This window comes from Aedes aegypti, chromosome 3, assembly GCF_002204515.2.
Source record: "Aedes aegypti strain LVP_AGWG chromosome 3, AaegL5.0 Primary Assembly, whole genome shotgun sequence".
Lineage (NCBI taxonomy): Eukaryota > Metazoa > Arthropoda > Insecta > Diptera > Culicidae > Aedes > Aedes aegypti.
Genome location: NC_035109.1, coordinates 16,097,586 through 16,119,535, shown reverse-complemented (window position 1 = coordinate 16,119,535; position 21,950 = coordinate 16,097,586). Strand labels below are relative to the sequence as shown.

At 38.7% G+C, this 21,950-nt stretch overlaps 1 protein-coding gene across 1 annotated transcript in view; it reads left to right on the top strand.

The window, feature by feature from the left end:
• The window catches only part of LOC5568041 (sodium-coupled monocarboxylate transporter 1), a 28,591-nt gene extending 9,991 nt beyond the window's left edge, over positions 1 to 18,600 (top strand). Inside the window, exons 4-7 of the mRNA XM_001651924.2 lie at positions 130 to 860; positions 921 to 1,095; positions 1,159 to 1,361; positions 18,169 to 18,600. Of these exons, the coding sequence (XP_001651974.1) occupies positions 130 to 860; positions 921 to 1,095; positions 1,159 to 1,361; positions 18,169 to 18,403 (1,344 nt within the window). The 3' untranslated portion in view covers positions 18,404 to 18,600. The remainder of the gene's footprint in view (positions 1 to 129; positions 861 to 920; positions 1,096 to 1,158; positions 1,362 to 18,168) is intronic.
• The last annotated feature ends 3,350 nt before the right edge of the window (positions 18,601 to 21,950 follow it).

Sequence of the window (21,950 nt, the reverse complement as noted above, 5' to 3'; positions counted from 1 at the left end):
CAACGTCGTCACCGGAAATCTCAGTTCATCCAATTGACGTTACTTTGTGTCGTGAGAAAATCTGGTCGCATGTTACCAAATGATCCAATTTGTTTTGACATGGTCAATTAATACTTACGTTCTTCGCAGATGGCGTGGCTACCGATCGTCATCTACGTCCCGGCGTTGGCGTTCAACCAAGTCACCGGAGTGAACGTCCATCTCATCACGCCGCTAGTTTGCATCATCTGTATCTTCTACACCTGCGTGGGTGGACTCAAGGCGGTCGTTTGGACCGATGTCGTCCAGACGTTGCTGATGTTCGGCGCCATGATGTTGATCATCATAAAGGGAACTTTCGACGTGGGAGGTTTTTCGGTAGTGATGGACCGGGCCAGCCAAAGTGGACGCCTCGAGGCGCCGGATTTCCGATTCGATATGACTACGAGACACAATGTGTATTCGTGTGTGATCGGTGGAGTTATCTATTGGTTGAAGACGAACGCAGTCAGCCAGAATATGATCCAGCGGTATCTTTCGCTACCAACGATGAAGGATGCCAAGCGAGCTCTTTGGACGTTCATTGTGGGAACTCTGTTCTTGCTGGGGTTGTGTTGTTACAGTGGCCTGTTGATCTACGCCAAGTACCACGATTGCGATCCGTTGACGACTAAGCTGGCGAAGGCCAAGGACCAACTGCTGCCGCTGTTGGTGATGGATACTTTGGGAGATTATCCCGGACTTCCGGGACTGTTCGTAGCCGGAGTTTTCTCCGCAGCGCTGAGTTCTCTGTCTACGGGACTAAACTCGATGTCCGCGGTGGTGTTGGAGGACTTCTTCAAGCCCTTCTCCAACAAACCTCTCAGCGAGCGGGCAACGGCGTAAGACTAAAAGTTTTCTTGCTAATTATGTATCACGAGTTTAATGCTCTTCCATTCCAGTATAATCATGCGTTCGGTGGTAGGAGTATTCGGTGTCATTTGCGTTATATTGGTATCCGTGGTGGAAAAGCTCGGTGCCGTGTTGCAACTCTCGATGAGTCTGGGAAGTGTCAGCAACGGTCCACTATTGGGCATTTTCACTTTGGGTGTACTTATACCTTGGGCTACCGGAACGGTACGTCAATTCAGAAGACTTCCATATCGTTGTTTGATAATACCACTATACTTAACTTTTCAGGGAGCCATCGTCGGAGGCAGCATTGGACTTGCGGTCATGTCGTGGATATGCTTCCGGGCTCAGGTGGCGATTGCGACTGGGGAGTTGCAGTTTGAATCGAAGCCGGTGGATACTCAGGGCTGTAGCTATCATTTCATACCATCGGAACCGATGAGCATGCTGGCGATCAACGTGACGGCGCCGCTCCAGCATTCCGTTCCAAGGTAAATCTTCAGCATAGTACTGGACAACAATACTGTTAGGCGAAGTACTTTTAGTTTAGGCATCCATTTTTTGTTCATGAAGTTGGCGCCATACTTAACGGTCAGTCAATGAGACATCAGGTTGGTATAAGTGACACGTGCGATTTATATATTTTGAAAGCTAAATCTATCTATGCCTCAATCATAAGGCCATATGTACATAGATTCCAGGGAGATAGTAAGGTTAAAAAAATCAAAATTAACCAAATTTTCGAGGATTTTTACAGACATTCCACTAGTGATTCCTGGAAGTAGGCATTTCGCATAAGAGACGAATGTCTTTAGAGATAAAGTTCTTCTAAAAACAGTTTCACATGAGAACTTTTCTGGTACAAAATATATGGCATATTAAACGTTTGATATAGAATAGTTTTATACAAAACCAGAATACATATAATACATAGTTTCTGAAGAGATGTGTGATTGCTACTACACAGTGAAGTGGTTCTCATTTCCTGATTTTAATCGGCTTCATCTTTGGTTACATTAATCTGAAGACGAGCACTTGTGGTAGCTGTTCCATCTGAAGTTTCACTCCTGTTCGTCGCCGATTTTTTATAAACCGGCTCGCAAAATCTTATAGAACCTACTACTAGGAACAATTGTTTCTGTGAAACCCCTTCAGCAAGTTAAGTATTGGTTGTATGATACGTCATACATGTCAACTTCACGTTGCCATAAAAACAATGGATACTCCTTTTTACAATGACTTGCTGAACAATGTACACAAGTTCCAGAAAGTTCAAGACAACATTGCATCTAAAATCAATGCTTACCAGCCAGAACTCAGTGAGAGGATCAATTGCATTGAGGCCCGTATTTCGACTATCCGTAATGAGAGCATAGCCAACGTCGAACAAATGATCGAGAGTGTGAAAAAAGTTTGCTCGGATTCATTGTTTATCAACGATAAGCTACATTTCGTTAACAGAAACAAGGAACTGATCATTTTGGGGGTTCCAAACGATGTAAACAAGAACCTGTATGAAATTTTCCGCAGTATCGCCAAACGTCTAAGATATAAGGATGAAGATTTACCTGTTGTTGATTTGTTCTTCAAGTTTCTCTTTTTTTTCAGTATTCTTCTACATTTTCTCTAATAACTCTGGGATAGATTTCATCGTATAGATCTTTAGGAGTTTATCTCACACAATTTTTGACATGTTTGGTTCTTTGATTTTTATAACATTAAAATTATAAGATTCTGTTGTAAAAAGAATGAAGTAAATTGGGGTAAGCGTTATTGATAAATAAGCATGTTATTAAGTCAATATGCTTTTTCCTAGCAGAAAAGTAACCACCATTATGATGGTGGTAAAAAGAGGTAAAAGACTTAAAAAATCTACAACAACAATTTCTATAAATAACAAATGGCATTCGGCCAAATGGCATTCGGCCAAATGGCATTCGGCCAAATGACCCGGAGCCGTAACAACTTTACTATACTAAACTGAAGTACTTTCCTACTTAACGCATAAAAATACGTTGTGAAGCGTCCAACGCTCGTCGTAACGTTGTAACGTTAGCTCTAGGAGGGAGAGTAGGCTCAAGCGTTACGGCTCATACGAACCTCTAGTTTTTTTTTTTCAATACAAAAGTTTTACGGAGGGGAGAACGGGTCGAATTTGTCAATTTTAGCGTAACGTAATAAATGGACGCTGCCTATTGAATAACATACTGATGGCAAAACAAGTTTAATCGCATTTCTTCGAGAAAAATAGAAAGTAATAGCTTTAAAATGTCTAATCATTTGATGATTCTCCAATATTAGCTCTATCAGGTCTTCATATATATTTAAAAAGTATCAAATCAAAAAATATATCGTGGTATCACACTTAGTTTAGTTTGACATGTGATTGTAACAGACTCGCTGTTTTCTTTTGATCAGTTTGATACCATTTTGACCATCTAGAGAACTTTTAAGATTTAAGATTTTTTTGCTATTTGCAAATTCCTTGGAGATAACTTAACTAATTTGCTTTTTTTTTAAAGAAGCTCCCTCATCCCCCAAATACTATGTATGGTCCACATTTATTTTGTTTTTTTCTGTCTAAAAATGATGATTTAAGTAATTCTAACACAGGTTCAAATAAAACAAAGTTGTAAGAACTTATGCAAACATATAAAAAAAAACAAAAAAAAAGCAAGCGAATCAAATATATTTTTGGGAAGAAAAATGAGGTTATAAATGGAAATAAAAAGGAGGGTCCAAAACCACATTCGATTGAGAAATGTTACAAGAAAAGAATAACGATAGAATGAAATAAGAATAGGAATGAAAATGAAAATAGATTATGTTTGGGAGCTGGTCCTTAAATTCCTTCCAGAGTGGACTGTATTTTGATGCTTCGGGGTAGCGAATCCCCTGGGTGGCTGAAGTGGATGTTTGGGGTTTGGATTAGGCCGTCGGCAGACCTTCTAGGGCACTTTGATGGGTTTCTCCTTAGGTTTCATCCACAAACTCAGCACAGTATTTCACAATTACACAATTTATTTACGACAGTCCATTACACATTGCATAACAAGTTTATTTCTAACACACAAACTACATTTATTACACTTAATAACTATTAACAATTGTATTTGGGATCGATAAGTTGGGTTCTCGGCTCCATCCGAGCCATATGCCGACGTATTCTACACTACTCGATCGGTTGAATAAGCGATCACTCGATGATCTCGTCCTCGGGTGTAGCATTTCTTCCTCTATAAGGATTTTTGGACCGATGGGTCCGTCAATGTAACTCAGCACTCAAACATCCTCGCCCGCATTGAAATGACTGGGATTTCTGAAAATAAAGAAGAACAAACTCTCGTGCACATGTGAACTGATCTCCTTCTACGTTTTCCTTCGGATTGTCTGCTCTTTCAGGCTCCTCTTCCTTCCTGGATTGATTTTAGCCTTGATTCCTCGGATTGGCCATCTCAGGTTTGTTTATTTGGATTAACCATTACTCCAGTTGAAAACCGGTGGTATTTGGAAACTCCGGTTCTTCGTTTTCTTCGCTACAACTCATCTGATTGGGACTCACTCTCCTCTTCATCGATGTTTTGGTTGGGTCGTCATTGTATTCCCAGATAGATACCACACTAGTCCTGAACACCTCGTTGTTAAATCTAGGTAGTCTATCTTCTCCGATTTACAACACCAATGCCGTTGGATTGACTATCATTTCTTAGATATCGTTCATTTGGATGTCCGGTTGCAGTCTCCACTACATTCGGGTAGCTTACCAGCTTGCTATCTTTTCTCTTTGTTGGATTCTGAGTGCCCCAGAATACTCTGCAATGGTATACCCCTTTCGCTGATTCTTTTACTGTACGCCATCTGTCGGATGTAGGACGTAGATTCTCTGATTCTCTCTGATTCTCTTGTCTTCGACAAAACCTTCTAGGGTACCGCGATATTCTCTCATGAGAAGGCCAGGTTGGTAGCTCTTTCGAACATATCGCCATGTTACTGGTTATGAATCTGTTTGGTTGTGGTCCTTCCACAACTCTGGACTCTACCAGGGTAGGCGTTCCATGGGGAATCTTCGGCCTCCCTGGCGATCGGTTACTACTGCCTGCTGCAGAAGTTTGGACGGATGGGGATCCGTTGCTACTAACGTTGTCGGTAGGCTGGAAGCAGACCATAGTGTGGTGTTTACCATTGCATGTTCGACATCTGAACCGAGAATGGCATTCTGCTGCTCGATGTCCTCGCCTGAAACAGTTTCGGCAGAGTTTGTTGGTTCGCAACAACATGTCACGATCGGCTATGATCATCGTTTGGAAAGTTGGACATTAGTAAAGAAGGTGGTCTTCATAGCAAGACCACCTTCTTTACGAATGTCCAACTTTCCAAACGATGATCATAGCCGATCGTGACATGTTGTTGCGAACCAACAAACTCTGCCGCTACACAGCTTCGGATTGTTGACTGGAGTGGGCTGTAACTCGTTCGGAACTGTAACGGCTCTAATTCCGGTAGTGGAAACTCTGATTTGCCATTCGTTACTTTTACGGGAAGGGACTCAAGAACTCTGACTCTTCGCTGTAGGAACTCGATCAGATCGTTGATTGAGCATCCTGCTCTTTGGTCGAAGAGAACTCCTCCCAGCTTCTCCTCGTTATTGGATCCATGCGATAGCATAGGATATCCAGTAGCAACAAATCCTTATAATCGCCGGGCTGAACTAGCTGGTCGAAGGTTTGAACAGTTCGCTCGAATCCCTCCAGTAGGGACCGTAATTCCGACGCCGACTCGTTGGCCAGCTTCGGAAGACTAAACAATGCCTGAACCTGCCGCCGCTTCAGCTGCTTGCTATCATTGTACCGCTTCGTTAGGATGTCCCAAGCGATTTGGTAGTTGGCCTTCGTAATTGCTAAAGGGTCCACAACCGCCCTTGCTTCACCATCCAAACATCCTTTCAGGTAGTGGAATTTTTCCACATCCGACAAGTCTACCTTCAAATGAATGAGCGACGTATACAGGTCACGGAAGCTCAGCCACTCATCGATATTACCATCGAAGGTCTGTAACTTAATCTGCGGCAGGCGTACGTGCTCGATTGTTGATTGTTGCGTTGTATCCAGGGTCCGGATGAATTGGTTCGGCCCACATAGCTCCTCCAATTCCTTCATTTTGTCTAGCAACAAAGATTTCACGTCGTAATACTGGCAGCTGAACTCCGATCGCTGCTCCGAGTAGCTCTCGTCATCCTCGGTTACCTCTTCATGCGTCTCGATGTCCAGGATCACATCGTTAACCTTCTCCCACAGTTCATCCAGCTTCTCCAACCGAACCGTCACCTGGCTGGCACTTGGGACCTCACTCAACCTGTCCACAAACCCACAAATGTCCTGGAACATGTGGAGGAGTGACCGCAACGTTGTTCTTAGCGTTCGCATGGCTGGAGTCTTCCTGGCGACGGACGTCGTCGATGGCATCTTCGTGATGTATGCTCGAACAGTTTTGGACACAAGAAAACGTAGATGTAGAACTATGCTAATCCTAGCCTCGGCTAGACATACACTGTAGAGTAATTCTTATATTTACCTGAACAAGTAGGAATTTCCACCATCTCTACAGGTACGTCAAGCAGACCCAAAACGGTTGACGATGAAACCCTCATAAACGTCCTGAGAAGGCTGTTTCTGCGCCTCAAATTGTCCAAGAAACAGTGTGCCGGAATATCACGGTTCACAAACTGTTTTTCCTCAATAGTGGTTATCACGCCCAATGGTATGGGTGCCCTAGTGTAGATGTAGTTGTGAACCTTAGAGGAAAACAATATGCACTCTGTTTCGAAAAACACCCAGAATCCGGGTATAAATTTTTCAAATTGGGTAATATTTCCATATGCATTTTGATGAGTCTGGAAAGCGTGTGCAAGTTTCTTTGAGGAAAACAAAAACAAACTGTGTATGACGAGCGTATGCTAGTCTACGTGTGTTCAAATGTCACTAAGCTCTATAGTGAAACCGTCAATCGGTTTATCGCATTTGCGAACCCCTCGAATATGGTCCACGAAAATAATGCAATGAAATGAACCACATCTACGTGCACGAGAGAAAAGAGCAAATGTAGCTATTTATCTACTCCCGCTCCGGCAAGACATATACATTAGTGTAATATAATTATCACTGAGATTAGGGACGAATGACCTTCGGGTTAAAGTCCCTCTCAAACAACAACAACAATCACTGACCTGTGAAAACAAGCAGCTCGCTGACACCAATTGTTCCAGTCGATCCAAACCACACACAATGTGCGATTTTGTCTCTGTCGGTGGTTGTTGTTTTGATCGTTCTGTCTCTACTCTCTGGTCGTTCGTCATGCAGTGTGAATTGTCTGTCCGGAATTATTGTTTTTTCACCGTAATTGCCGTCGGTCGTCGTTTTAAACTGTTCCCAAACTTCTGTTATCAATTTTGTATAGTAGATTCAAATGGTGAAAGATTCCCTTGGTTGCCTCGGGTAGGAGTCCGTAAGGGTTCTCCAGTTGATCGCGATAGATGTACATGTGCCGTAACAGTAGAAGCATTAACCTAAGAATGCTAATGTCGCTACTTTTCGTGTTACCAACATCTAGTTTGCCACGAACTGACAGCCTGAGTACCGGGCATCAAAGTGTCAAATTAATTATAAAAACATAAACAACGATAAGGCATTGAACAAACAATGAAAAACCATAATTAAAGGTAAGAATAATTAAAATCAGTTTTGTGACAACAGCGCTACTAGCGTTCTACTACTAATATTTCTATTGCCGTAACGCAAATAAGATGCCGTCGGTATCGGATCGGTGCAACGGCGTTGTTGCCGTCGGCTCGGTAGTGTTCACGCTTCTTTTCCGTCGGTTAAATGTATACTTTGATGATTCGATGACAAGTTCGTGAAATCATAATTGATACCATAAACGTGTGGTCATATTTGATGAGAATCAAGATCGATTTGATGACGATCGAAGAGTACGTCAGATGAATGATCCATTCATGGCAGTTTGCATTGGTTACGTCGCGTTTGTTTTGATTCGTCTTGCAGTGTTGTTCGTTGTGCTTGTAGGTGACTCGTTCGTCGGTTGTGTTGTGAAAAGAATAGAATCCATGTAGAAATCGAAAAGTGGTCCAGCAACGGCAGGACATATAATGTTCAAAGTTTATTCACCTGGACTAACCAGGGCAATTAGCCCGTGTTGATGTTTCTTCAGTGATGATATTGCAGCAGTATGGTGTTGGTGTTGCAGCTGTTTGGCGATAAGCAGTTTCCAATAGGAATTATTCGCTCTCCAGTCAGTTTGGAACGTTTCTTGCTGATCAAATTCTTCTAGGGGGGGGGAGGGGGTTCCTTGGGTGGCTGCAGTGGACGTCCGGCGATTATACTGGGTGGTCAGCTGACCGATTCTTGGTAGGGTTTCTCGGAGTTTTCTCCACTCATCACATCGAATTAATACTTCACAATTAATTTACAAATGTCCATTACACATTCAAACACTTTATTTAAAAACAATTACATTTATTATACTAGCTAACAATTATACACATATTTGGAATCTTTGATTGATAATTCTTGGCTCCGTCTAAGCCATTTGCCGATCCTTTTCACACTGATGATAGGTGGGTGACGAAGTACAGGGGATAGGCAAAATGATTGAGATAGGCAAAATTTTGCCCAAATTCAAATGCTTATAACTTTATGAAAAATGAATGAAATTGGATGCATCTAGAAGCAGTCGACGGCAAATTTGGTCCAGTTTTAGGAACTTCCTTGGCCATGCATAGTGGCCACTGGACACCGGAGATGTTCCGGATTTTCTGAGGTCATGTCCAAATGTCATTTTTTCTGTCGCTTGTATTTTTGTGCGGTGTAAAGTTAGATAGATGTTTGCAATTTTCCTAGAAACTAGAACTAATAGGAAGTTGAATGCCACCGGACGCATTAAGATTGGTTGGAAATCTTCAGAAATATGACCATTTCCGTAAAACTGGTTCCGGAAAGCATGGTCAGTCATGTTTGTATTTCCAATCATGTAAATATTATCCGGAGCTATATCCAAGTGGACATCAACCTTAAAAATGATGTTTCTGGAAGCGTATTCAGAACCATTAGATGCACAGACCACTCTAAAGAAGGTTCCAGGTGCCCTGGGGGAAGTGGTCAATTAGGAACATATCTGGAACCATATCAATATGGGCATCAAACTTCATGATTTTCAAAGGTTATGCTTTCCGAAGCATTTCCAGCACCACCGGCTGCCATGACCACTTTATAGTAGATTCCAGGTGCCCCGGGGATGTGACCAATTCAAAACATGTCCGAAAACACATCAATATGGGTAAAAACATCAAGATTTTTGAAGGTGATGCTAATAGAAGTATTTACAGCGCAACTTATTTTTATGACCACTGTATAGTAGGTTCCATGGGCCCTGGGGGATGAGGTCATGTTTCGAGTTGGCCACATCTCTAGGAGCCCCTGGAATACACTATAGAGTGATTATTATATCTTGTGGTTCTGAAAATGTTCGCCATTTTCCAAGTCACATGGATCTTACTGTTTATGGTAGAATGTGATTCTAAACAGATGAACGGACATGTTCCGAATTGGCCACATCCCCCGGGGCACCTGGAACCTACTATAAGGTGGTTATGGCAGCCGGTGATGCTGGAAATGCTTCGGAAAGCATATCCTTTGAAAATAATGAAGTTTGATGCCCATATTGATATGGTTCCGGATATGTTCCTAATTGACCACTTCCCCCAGGGCACCTGGAACGTTCTATAGAGTGGTCTGTGCATCTAATGGTTCTGAATACGCTGCAGGAAACATCATTTTTAAGGTTGGTGTCCGCTTGGATATAGCTCCGGATAATATTTACATGATTGGAAATACAAACATGACTGACCATGCTTTCCGGAACCAGTTTTACGGAAATGGTCATATTTCTGAAGATTTCCAACCAATCTTAATGCGTCCGGTGGCATTCAACTTCCTATTAGTTCTAGTTTCTTGGAAAATTGCAAACATCTATCTAACTTTACACCACACAAAAATACAAGCGACAGAAAAAATGACATTTGGACATGACCTCAGAAAATCCGGAACATCTCCGGTGTCCAGTGGCCAATATGCATGGCCAAGGAAGTTCCTAAAACTGGACCAAATTTGCCGTCGACTGCTTCCAGATGCATCCATATTCATTCATTTTTCATAAAGTTATAAGCATTTGAATTTGGGCAAAATTTTGCCTATCTCAATCATTTTGCCTATCCCCTGTAATTCGTTTAAAGATCGGTTATGCTACACCGGGGGGTTCTTCAAAGGGATTCCCGATCGTTATACTCGAACAGATTATGAATAGAAAAATAAAAAAATACGATAGCAAAACAATAAGAGTAGTATACAAATAGAATAGGAATATAATAGGAATAGATTGAGGACTAATCAGGAATACAATAAGAATAGAATAGGAATATAATAGGAACAGAATTGGAATACCTTGAACATGTAATTTTTTTTAAATTTATCAATAAAATCGCAATCGGTTTTCTGAACATCCTTAGAGTTATATTGATCAAAGTTGTGATAATATAACAATCACCAAAATAATTAAATTTCACACTAATAAGGCACAACGTTCAGAACGGTCAATTTTGGAGGTTATCAAAATCAAATTTGTAGGAAAATTCGGCAATCTATATTTTTATTTTCGAAAACGGCTTATTGTTCGAAAGCATCATGAATCAGAAGCCTGCTAAAAATATCAAGTTATGTTTGGAGCAACAATTTACCAAATGTCATAACATATTTTTTCATAGATTTGTTTTAGAGAAAAACGATTTAAATTTAAATGAAACTGATATGAATAGAATTTTAAAGTTTGAAAGTACGTCCTGACGGATGTGATTATATAGTGTTAATATAAAAAATAATCTACGGTTTCATAGAGTTGCTTATTTAGTCCCCTGTCATATTTTAAGTACAAGGGAAAAACAAATGCTTTCTTTTCAGAACGCCTCTCAAAGCACACACGTAAAAGTATGATATTTTTCAATAAAACGACCACAAAGAGTAAAATGTGTGCTTAAAAATGCGGTTAATACTCAGAATTTAGAATTCTTCCATACAAATATAGTTTCTTAAGTAAACTAAACCAATTTTTAACATGCTTTCTACATTACTTTTTTGATAGGAGTAAAAGGATGGTGTATCAGCAAATTTGACCACAAAGAATAAATCACTACAGTGACCTAGTGTCAGAGAATGGTAGAATATTATTGATGTTTTTAAATCTCTACATTTAGAAGAAAAGTAAAGGATACCAACATACAATTTGTTCATAAAATGCTTAAGTTTGGCAAATATTTTTTTAAATGAGTTTTTTTGAAAAACTACAGTCAACTCTCCCTTACTCGATATTTCGTATCTCAATATCGAGTTAGGAAACCATAGAAAAAGTTGGTTCTCATGGCTAGCTCGTTGATCCCTCGATGGCTTTTACTTTAAGTTTTTGTTCTACGATTATTTTAATACCTCTATCAGGCTTCTGTTCAAAAATGTAATTTGTATTTGGAATAGAGAATCAAGATTGCTTATACAGATTTTTATACGAAATAATGAAGAAAACTTCCTTGAAGCACTTCTTTATAAGTTTGTGAAAGTATTTGTTCTTATTCGAAATTTATACTCTATAAATTTTCCAACATATATTTCCCCGAATAAATCTACAATTGTTTCCTGGAAACCTATAGGAAATTCTTCATTTCATTAGTACTTCCAGGAATTCTTTCACCACTTTCTCAACAAATTATTCTATACAATCTTTGAAAATTTTTAAACAGTTTCTCGAAATTCCTCAAGCAATGTTTTCTGGCACATATAAGATGAATTTTTCCAATCCTAATAATTTTTAGATGTTTTTTTTTAATTCAGATATGAATAAATCAGAGTTGAAGAAATTATTCGCTAGAAGTATCCTTCTAGATTTTGTTTGAGAAAAAAACAAGGAAAAAATCTGTTAGAACTCCTGAAATAACTCGTAGATGAATACTATTAGAAAATAAGAGAAAATGTCCAGGTGGGATTCGTAGTGAATTACCTGAAAACTACCAGCAATCATCAGGATTGTTTTTATATTTTATTTTCCTTGATTGTTTTTAATTTTGAGTTAATAACTAATGAAATCTGAGAAAAGTATGCTGAATGGCTTCTTGCAGTAATACCAAAAAATAATCCAAAGGAAATTTTGAGAAATTTCCTTAAAAATATTTTCCTTAAAAATCTGCTTAATATAATTCGTTTACATAAAAATAAAAATGAATATGAAAATTTCCAGTAAATAGTTACTGGTTTCCTTCAAAAATACTTTTTAAAAGGAATATTAAAAAGTATTTTTGAAGGAAACCAGTAACTATTTACTGGAAATTTTCATATTCATTTTTATTTTTATGTAAACGAATTAAACAATTACCGGGTACCCCCGATGGTTTGACCACATTTAATCTGAACACGTTTTAATCTGTACCCCGCTAATTTGCACATCGTTCAGATTAAACATGGTTCAAACGTCATTTAGCTCATGGAACGGAGTGAAGTGATATGGAACACTGTGGAACGGAACGCAGAATCAAAACAAAACAGTGAAAGAGGTAGCCAGAAACACGTTTCTAGGGTGACTAGATGTTCCAATTAAAAATGAAATTTATTTCAGAGGGAACTGGTAGTTGTCATATTCAAAAATTCATACGCAATGATACGACGGATCAAGTTTCATGATTATTTATTCAAATGTACAAAAGGATCAAGAGTGGTCCTCTTACAACAGTTAGATTTAGCCGGAATACTCCGCAACCGGTTCCTATAAGATGTGACCATTTTCAAACCGTCTTATACTGAAATAAAACGATAGCTCAAAATTCATGATATTTCATACAGATTTAAATAGACGCCATGGTAAATATCACACACACATTTTTTATATCAGGATACCCGGAATTGTTTTCGAAACAGCCAAACTAGTTAATTTTGATAATAAAATCAATTGGTATCATTCCATGAATCATAATTCATAAATTTTACTTAAAGTAAAAAGATATTTTAACTCTACTTTTTTTCAAAAACTCAACCGCAACTGCAGTTTTGGGAACGGGTCAGCTAGGGCTCAAAATAAACCTTCTGGGATTCCTCCAGGAATGCCTTCAAGGATTTCTTTGTGATTTTTATTTGAATTGCTCAGAGCTTTCTGCAGAGATGTGTCAAATGATTACTCCACAAATTCCTCCAGATATTTATGCATGGATATAACCAAGGATTCCTCCCAGACTATCATCAGGAATTTCTACAACAATTTCTCTAGCGATTCTTCTAAAAAAAAAACTTTCGATCGCAACCATATTTCAATATCAGTTTCGATAGGGCCCTATTCGTTTACTCCAGAGATGTCTGCATGGATTCCTTCAGCAATTTATAGAAATTTCAACAGGAATATTTCCAGAGATTCCTCTTTATAAATTTCTCCAGAGATTACTTTACAAAAATCTCTACATAGGATCCTCCAAAAAATGTTCAAAGGATATTTTAGGAATCCCTCCAGAGAATCCTGCAATTGAGCTCCTCAATGAAAACTTACAGGGATTTGCTATTTGTTCTGGAAAAATTTCCCTAGAAGAAATACAGGTACAGGTATGTTCCGTTTTTATCAACACGATAGGCATTTTCCAGTTGACAAAAAAGGAACCGTGACAAAAATTTTCTTAGACAAAATATTTTACAAATTTTATAATAAATTTGCGGTTTTGTGATGATAATACATAGTTTCATAATATAAATGCAAAGTATGTTTAGGAGCTGTGATTAGCATTAAGATTGGTCAATCGTATAATTTCGTAAATAAATTTGATTGCAGACTCCATTCAATCAATACGATTATGCGATAATAGTTGATAGTTTAAGTTTTCTTGGTTAAAATTTCAATGTGTGTCATATGGAATATTGAAACGATAATCACATAAATTCTACAGATACTCATCCAATCTTGCATTGTTTAGTAATTCTCCCAAATTACCCCTAATAATTCCTGCAAGGATTTTTCCAGAAACTCTCTCAGATCCCTCCAAACGTTTATACAGAAACTTATTGTATAACGTTGAATTAACACCCAGTAGGTCGTTTTATCATTCACAATATTCTCAAAATCCCTACGGCATCTATTTCTCCACGGACTCTTCAAAGAATTTAACAAGAAATTTCTCTAAAACAGATCTCTGGGATTTTCTTCAGGAAGAACTTTGGCAATACGTCCAAGGATTATTCCAGGGATTTTTGCAGAAAAATAAAGACACAGCATTCTTCAGCAAAACAGCTACAGTAATTCTTCCAGAAATTTGTCCAAGGATATTGCAAGCAATTTCTCCAGGGATTTCTACAAAGATGAGACTAGATATGTCTCCAAGGACTTTTTCAGCAATTTATCCAGGCAATGCTTCCGAGATTTTCCGAGATTCAGGAATTTCTCCAGAGATTACTCCAGAAAACCCTTTTTATGATTTCTCCACAAGTTGTTCTAAAGGTTTTTTCTTTCTAGAATTTCTCCAGAGATTTTCCCTGATATTCCTCCAAAAACTCCGGACTTGAATCCATACACCTTCTGCATTGCTTTTCTTTGTAGCCGCGGACATTACTATTAGGCTAAGGCCTTCAAGATATTATATGTCCTTGAACGTCGAGAAAATTTTTGAAAAAAAAACCGTCGAGCGGTGAGATTCGAACTCACAACCGAACACCCACGATCATGCTAGATATTTTCGCGTTTAGCGCTTGGGAAAATTAGATGCATAAAAATAAACTACAATTAAAAGGATGAAACAGTTTATGCACCATCACAATATTTCAAATATTATAGCGATTGAAATTGTTACTCGTTTTCACTTATCTGGATTAATCTTTTAAGGGTCTTGAAAACCTTGAAAAAACTCCTAAAATATATTTGCAACGAACTCTGGAAAAAAAATTGGAGAAATTTATAGTGAAATCTTTGCCAGAAAACTTATAGAAATGTTCTTGATAGCTAATTTCTGAAGCATTTTAATCCAATGTTAAAATGCTTCAAGAATTTGCTATCAAGAATATCAATCAAGAATTACCAGAATATATTTCTTAAATTTATTCATTATTTTTAATCTCCGGGAAACATCTAAGAAAAGTTTCTAGACAAATCCTCGGGTAAATTAATAAAGAACCAGGGAAAATACTCGATCAAAAAGGAACTTGCAGGAATATCTTGATAAACTACCCTAGAAAAATGTATATGATTTGTTTCGATTGAAAATAAATGAATAGCAACACTTGACAAGTGTGACTAATAAAAATATCAAAATTACAGGTATTTCAGTACCAATTAGCGTTAGCGTAGTTACGGTATACTTCGTAGATTGGATACTAGCAACATTCATGTTTCTTTTTAATAATCTCATCCTGACTACATTCAGGAACAAGGCAGGGGAGTATACCTTGTTCAAATCATAAACAAGAATACTAAAAGCATGAATATCACTATTCCCGGCCACGCCCATCTTTACCGTAACTTGGGATAGGGGAAGGAAATGTTGATGTAGCACTTACTTAATGAGAGGCCACCGACTCAGCGACACCCTCATAAGTGCTACGGAGTTGGAGGTTGGGGAAGGTATATTGTCAGGATTCGCCTAGAAAGCTGTCGATAGACCATAAACATTTCAGTACCAATTATTGCGGAAACTCTTTCTGAAATTCTTTATCACTAGAGTTTTCCTCAAGTATTCTGTTCCACCAAAACTTTGATTTTTTTTTAAACCTTATGCATTAAAGAAGTCGTGAGATTCATTCAGGAATATCTCTAAAGATTTCTTCATAAATTTATCCAGAGATTTCAGTATTTTCTAAAGCGGTTCCGGTTGAACAAACATTCCTTTCTCTCAGGAATTTCTCTAGAGACTCCAACAGGGATTCCTTCTACGATTTTTCTACAGATTCTTCCAGAGGCTCTTCCGGAGATTCCTCCAGAATTCTTTCTATATGGCTTCTTTCAAAGATGTTTACAGGTGTTTCTCGAGAAAGTTGTCAAATTTTCCAATGAACGTTTCAGAGATTTCTCTAGCGATGCCTCCAACATAGTCTATACAGTCAAGAAAATCTACTGGAATTCCTCCGAAGATGCCTCCACAGATGCCACCGAAGATTCTGTCAAGAATTTACTCAGGTAATCAGAGATACCTACAGATTTTTTTTGCAGAGACTCCTGTAGGGATTCAAATAAAAAAAATTCTGCAAGGATTCCTTTTGAGAATTTTTTTAAACATGTTTTTTAGGATTTTATTCAGGGATTATTTAAAAAAACTCTCTTCATGGTTTCCACCGAAAGTAGTTCCAGATTTTTTTTTCAGGGATTCCTAAAGAGATTTCCTCGGGTATACTTTTAAAGACTCCGTTTTTTTTTTCAGTGCTTCTTTCAGATATTTAACCAGAGATTCTCACAGAAGTTCCTCTAAGGATTCGTTTTGGAGATTCCTCCATGAAATCCAACAGGGATTTTCGCATGTTTTTTCTAGAGGTTCCTCTAGACAGGAATTGCCTCAAGAGTTCATCCAGGTATTTTTTAAGGAAATTATCCAGATTTGTTTCCAAAAAATCTTTAAAAAAGATCAAAAATCTGGGAGAAATCCCTAGATAAATTCTTGAGGTTATTTCTGATGCAATAAATGGAGGAATTCATGGGGAAACCTCCGGAGGAATTTTTTGGAGGAATCCTCGGAAAACATGGATGTTCAGAACAATTCTCTCGAAAGATTTCTGGGTGAATCTCTAAAGGATTAGGTACCTCGAAAATCCTTGGAGTAATTCTTCTGTGACAATTCATGAAGAAAAATATTGAGAAATTCGATAAGTAATTGTGATAGCTAGAACAAGAACTGGTTCTAGCTACCACAGTAATTACTTGCATAATCGTTGGAGAAATCCCGGCATAAATTTCTGGAACAATGCTTGGAACAATCCCTGCAGGAATTCATGAAGAAATCTCCTCCTAGAAACCCCCCTGCAAGTAGCCCTAGAGGAATTTCTAGAGAAATATCTTTAATAATCCTAAAAAAGCTGTAGAATTTGTGGTGGCAGAGATTTTTCAAGAGGAATCTTTCGAGTAGTCTCCAGAAAAAAAAACTAGAGATATCTGAAAAATCCTATGGGTGAATCTCTGTACCAGCTGCTGAAGAAATTCTTGGATGAATCTCATTAAAAATATTGTCAGAGCAATCTAAAGCGGAACCACTTGATTCATTCCTGCAGGAGCTCATCCTCTCTAGAGAACCTTTGGAATAATTCTTGGTGAAATCCTGGAGGAACTCCTAATAGAATTCCTGGAGGAATTGTTCAACGTACTCCTGGAGCCCTGAGCCGGTCTGAATAAATTGGGCTGCAAATGAAAGTTCTTCTTGGAGGAATCTCTGCAAAATTCCCTGGAAAATCCGCTGTATGTCTGTCGAGATTATCTTGAAGGAATTTCTGGTAGTATCCCTGGAGAAATTTTCGAAACAAATCCTGGAGAAATCTCTGAAGTCTGCTTTCCGACACCAATGTTATTATTTATCAATCTATGGCGAAAGAATAATTCCCACTAAACAACTTTCTATGGTTGCTATGCAACACAAGTTCGACGAACCAACATGATTGAATGCACGAATATGTTTCTAAAAGATGTTCGCTAGTAGTTCGTGCACATATTTTACAGTTCGCGCGAACATTCGTGCAATTTGAACAAATGTTCGTGCATTACACACGCTGTGTAATCACCGCTTAACGAATACTAGATTGAAAATCACTTCGTTACCAGTAAAATTAAAAACAAACAGATGTCATTTAGTCTTTGCAAATTGTTTTCAATATCTAAAATCTAGTCTAGTAATCTTTGATAATGGGCATATCGACATACGGAGCGAAAATTGGGAACGGAAATCACATTGAGATAGGGAGATATCGAGATAAGGAGAACATCGAGATATGGAGAGTGAAAATGTATGCAGATGCAGAATGAAGGGACCGAAAAAATCATCGACATAAGGAGAAATATCGACATGTAGAACATCGAGATGTGGAGGGTCGACTGTATTTCAAAAACATATATAAGAAGAGGCATACACTGCAGATTAAGTCAGAACTGGGATATAACTATATCGGATATGATTACATTTAGATATACTCAAATATGTTTCTATATTTCCTCCAATAATCATGCCATAATTTTTCTCCATTTCAGTGAACCCGAATTCGCCCTGTACCACATCTCCTACCTGTGGTACACCCTGATGGGAGCCCTGATCACCATTGTGATCGCCGTGATCGTTTCCTTCCTGACGGGTCCCAACAAGCCGGACGAAATGGACTCCAAATTGTTCTCGCCCTTCGTGGCCCGCATTCTGGACCGTCGACGAAGCCGGAAAGCAGTCCACAGTCAACCGCGGATAGAATTTAGCGAATCGTGTCATCTGTAGATAATAAGGTGTAGCATTTAAGTAGCGTTAACCGTAACGACAACGACGTCAGAGAGCCAATGAGCTATCATCGATTTAGTTCCTTTCGTATCCACGAAACCGTTGAAAGAAAAGGTGACCCTCATTGCAAGTGAGACAATGAAACTTGATTGTTGAGAAAGTTGGAGAAGCAATAAAAAATCTTTGAAAATTAAAAAGGCTTGTTTTCCGTTCTTTTTTGTTGTGGATGACGTCGTCCAGTGGCAATGGAAAAAAAAAGATTCAATAGCCTCTGGGTGCTTCGGTATACTCGCAGCTCAATGGAGAAAAGTTGTTTGCCAGCAGCCACCGGTCACCGAATCACGTGGTACGATAAAGTATTGTAATCCGTTCCTTCTCGCCAGATGACGCTGGTTGCCATTGAGCTACGGTGGTGCTTTTTACATGGGCGTAGCTAGCCCACAATTTAGCTGGCTGCTAAATCGAAGTTTGAACTGAATTATTCATACAAATATGACACCAAACAGTATACGATGAGATGAATACATATTTTTCGAAGTAGTCATATATAAACAAGCTCTCGTAAAAAATAAAACTATTGTGTTTCCAGTTTTCCTTACCATTATATTACCTAATTAGTACCTATAGTATAAAACGGCAAATTCCATAATCGAACTTGCCCAGATGTATGACATTTACGACTCTATTTAATTATATCTGATATCATAGGAATTGTTAATTCTTTATGGGATTTAATGCGCTTGTGTCTTCTTTAGTGTAAGTAAAAAAAATACGTCCACGAGAAATCTCAGAATTGTCTTTTAGATGCTTCTTAAGAAATGAAACGCATTCTACTTCTGGATTTTTCAAAAGTTTTCTGAGCTGTTACAATAAACATTTTTACGCGGACGTTTTTTTCTGCGAGTCAAAAAAATTCTATCATCAAATAAAGTCAAAAATAACAAATTAGTAAAAGCCAATAATATTCTGGCAACAATTCTAAACACCTTCCCCCTCACGGAAACGTGGCTACACCGGTGGCCTTTCATATCGAGTGCAAAAAAGAAACCTATCGTTAAAGTTCTAAGAAGCCAGAAAAAAAATAAATCTCACCACCACCACTTTGGCGAAAGATGAAGCGTAGGATAAGAAGAAAAAGGCAAAAAATCTGAATTAAAAGTAAATATTTGATATTTCCTTTGACCGCACAAATTTTCGGTTGGTTCGGGAAAGGGGTAAGAAGTTATCGGGAGTAAGAGAAGCGGAAAAAATGACGATTTATTAGAAGCTTCATGAGGACGAGGGTAAGATGTTGAGTGGAAGGTCCCCCGTCACCATGGAAAAGCATAGCCTACCTACTGTTTCGCCGGTTGAGATGATCTGGAGGGGTATAGAAGAAAAAATAGGGCCTTCTTTGATACTGTATCCATGATCAAGAGCCAAAAAAAAAAACTCAGACTAAACCAACGGAAAATTTGTGGATTTTTTAAATTAAATTTTCATGATTTATTGTTAATTTCATTAATTAATTTACGCGATTTTTCCTTCTCTCCGGTTTCGTCAGTTTGCAATCTTAAGACTGGGTTCACTCGTCGGCCCTTTTCATCTGCTGCTGCTATCGAAGAGCATAAATTATGATCCCATGCGGTTGATACGGTTTACTTTGGGTCATTTTTTTCTTGAGACTGAAAGATGCTTTATCTTGCTCATCCGGTGACAGCAGTTGAGAGAGCAAAAAACTTCTTACCGTCCCATCATAAGCAGCGTAAAACAACTTTACCAATTCTCAATAAACAACTCATAAAAGCCATTAGAACCAGGGTTTTTCCAGAACTCTGTTCCCATTCCGTTATAAGCCATTAATTTTCAATACGACAAACCAATTGATCTCAGCCCAAGAAGCCGTTATCCTTTTACGCTCAACCCCCCCACCAATCGAAGGATTCTTCCAGACGACTGCACTATGGTACAAAGGCGGCCAAAATCTTAAAAGTCAAACTAGTTTTCTTTGAGCGGCAATTTTGGTTCAAAATACATGGAAATTAAGCAAAACTACACCATTATTCACAATTTGAATGCAAGTTTAGAATTTTGAACGAAATTGTGCTAGATCGTACCATTGTGGACTGCTGGAAACTGCTCCCGGGAATGAGTAAGAAATTAGCTTTTTGCCATTGCCAACAGCCGCCGACATCGACTCCACTCGATCCCTCCGCTGGGGACAAAAACGTCTTTTCATTAGGAAAACAGTTGTACTTACCCCTGCTCCCGTCGGAAAATCACTCCGATAGTTACCGCAATGAGTGCAAATCGCCGTGTAGCAAGAAAGAACAATATTCCTCCCGAAGAAGTAGGATTTTCATTAACACGAAGAAATCCCTAAATGAACAGTGCAGCTCTTCGGTTGTTCTTCGATAGCTAACATGGTCTGGCTTCGGAGCAAAAGTAAACGAAGGTCATGGGGAAAACTTTGACAATAAAAACCAAAACCGAAAACTTACAAGATGTTTTCCCGATTGCTAGAAAGGGGTTGGCTGCAATCGAGAGGGTGTGATTTTTTCTCCGACTTTTTCGGTCAATTTGTTGAAATGATGTGGGTGATTGTGCTGCGTTCATTTTTCGGCAGCAGTTCAATCGGGATGGATTCTAGAAGGCTTCTAAATGCATGCAGTACACGCTCAAAAAATAGTTCTGGAAAACGTGAACTGTCAAAAATATGAATACCATGAACTACCACCAACGTTCACATAAACATGATCTAATTCACGGTGTATTTTTGCTTGTTGACGAGTTCACGTCTGCTGTTACGGATACGAGAACGAATTTTGTTCTGTGTAGAATGGACCGATGCACGAGTTCACTCGTTGACGTTTTAGCAGTGCCCTGTTATTTATGTGACCATGAAAACCAGTGAATTCTGCACCGCTCAAACGTCAAATTAGTGAACTCGTGCATCGGTCCATGGACCTATGCACGGGTTCACTGATTTGACGTTCGAGCGGTGCCGAATTCACTCGTTGCCATGGTCACGTAAATAACACGGCACCGCTAAAACGTCAGATAGTGAACTCGTGCATCGGTCCATTGTTCAAGAATTCACTAGTTGCGCTGTTGTATTTTGACACTGCCGGAAAAATCTCGCTTGACTTACACACCAGCAGCGGGGTGGTCCTGACTGTAGCATACCGCGTGACAACTGGAAGGTTTATAAGCATTCTCAAATTAACTTGAGTAAATTTGAGAGTAAATAGAATATTATTAACTTATAACGCATGATAGAGATGGATAAATTATGAGTGAAATATGAAAAATAAATCACGTTCTCAAAAGCCCACGACTCTTGTATGTGAGACGAGGGCTTTACAGAAGGTTACAAGTTTCAAATTCAATCCCCGCAAATATCCAACCATACACTTCTCAGAGGCATTTTTTAGAACTTATTTAGATAATTTTGTTATGATATTCTCCAGGAATTCCACCAGAGCTCAACAAAGGCAGTCACCTGAAATTTCCCACTAAGATTTCATTCAGTGAATCTCCCACGAATTTCCATAGAAATTCGTCCAAA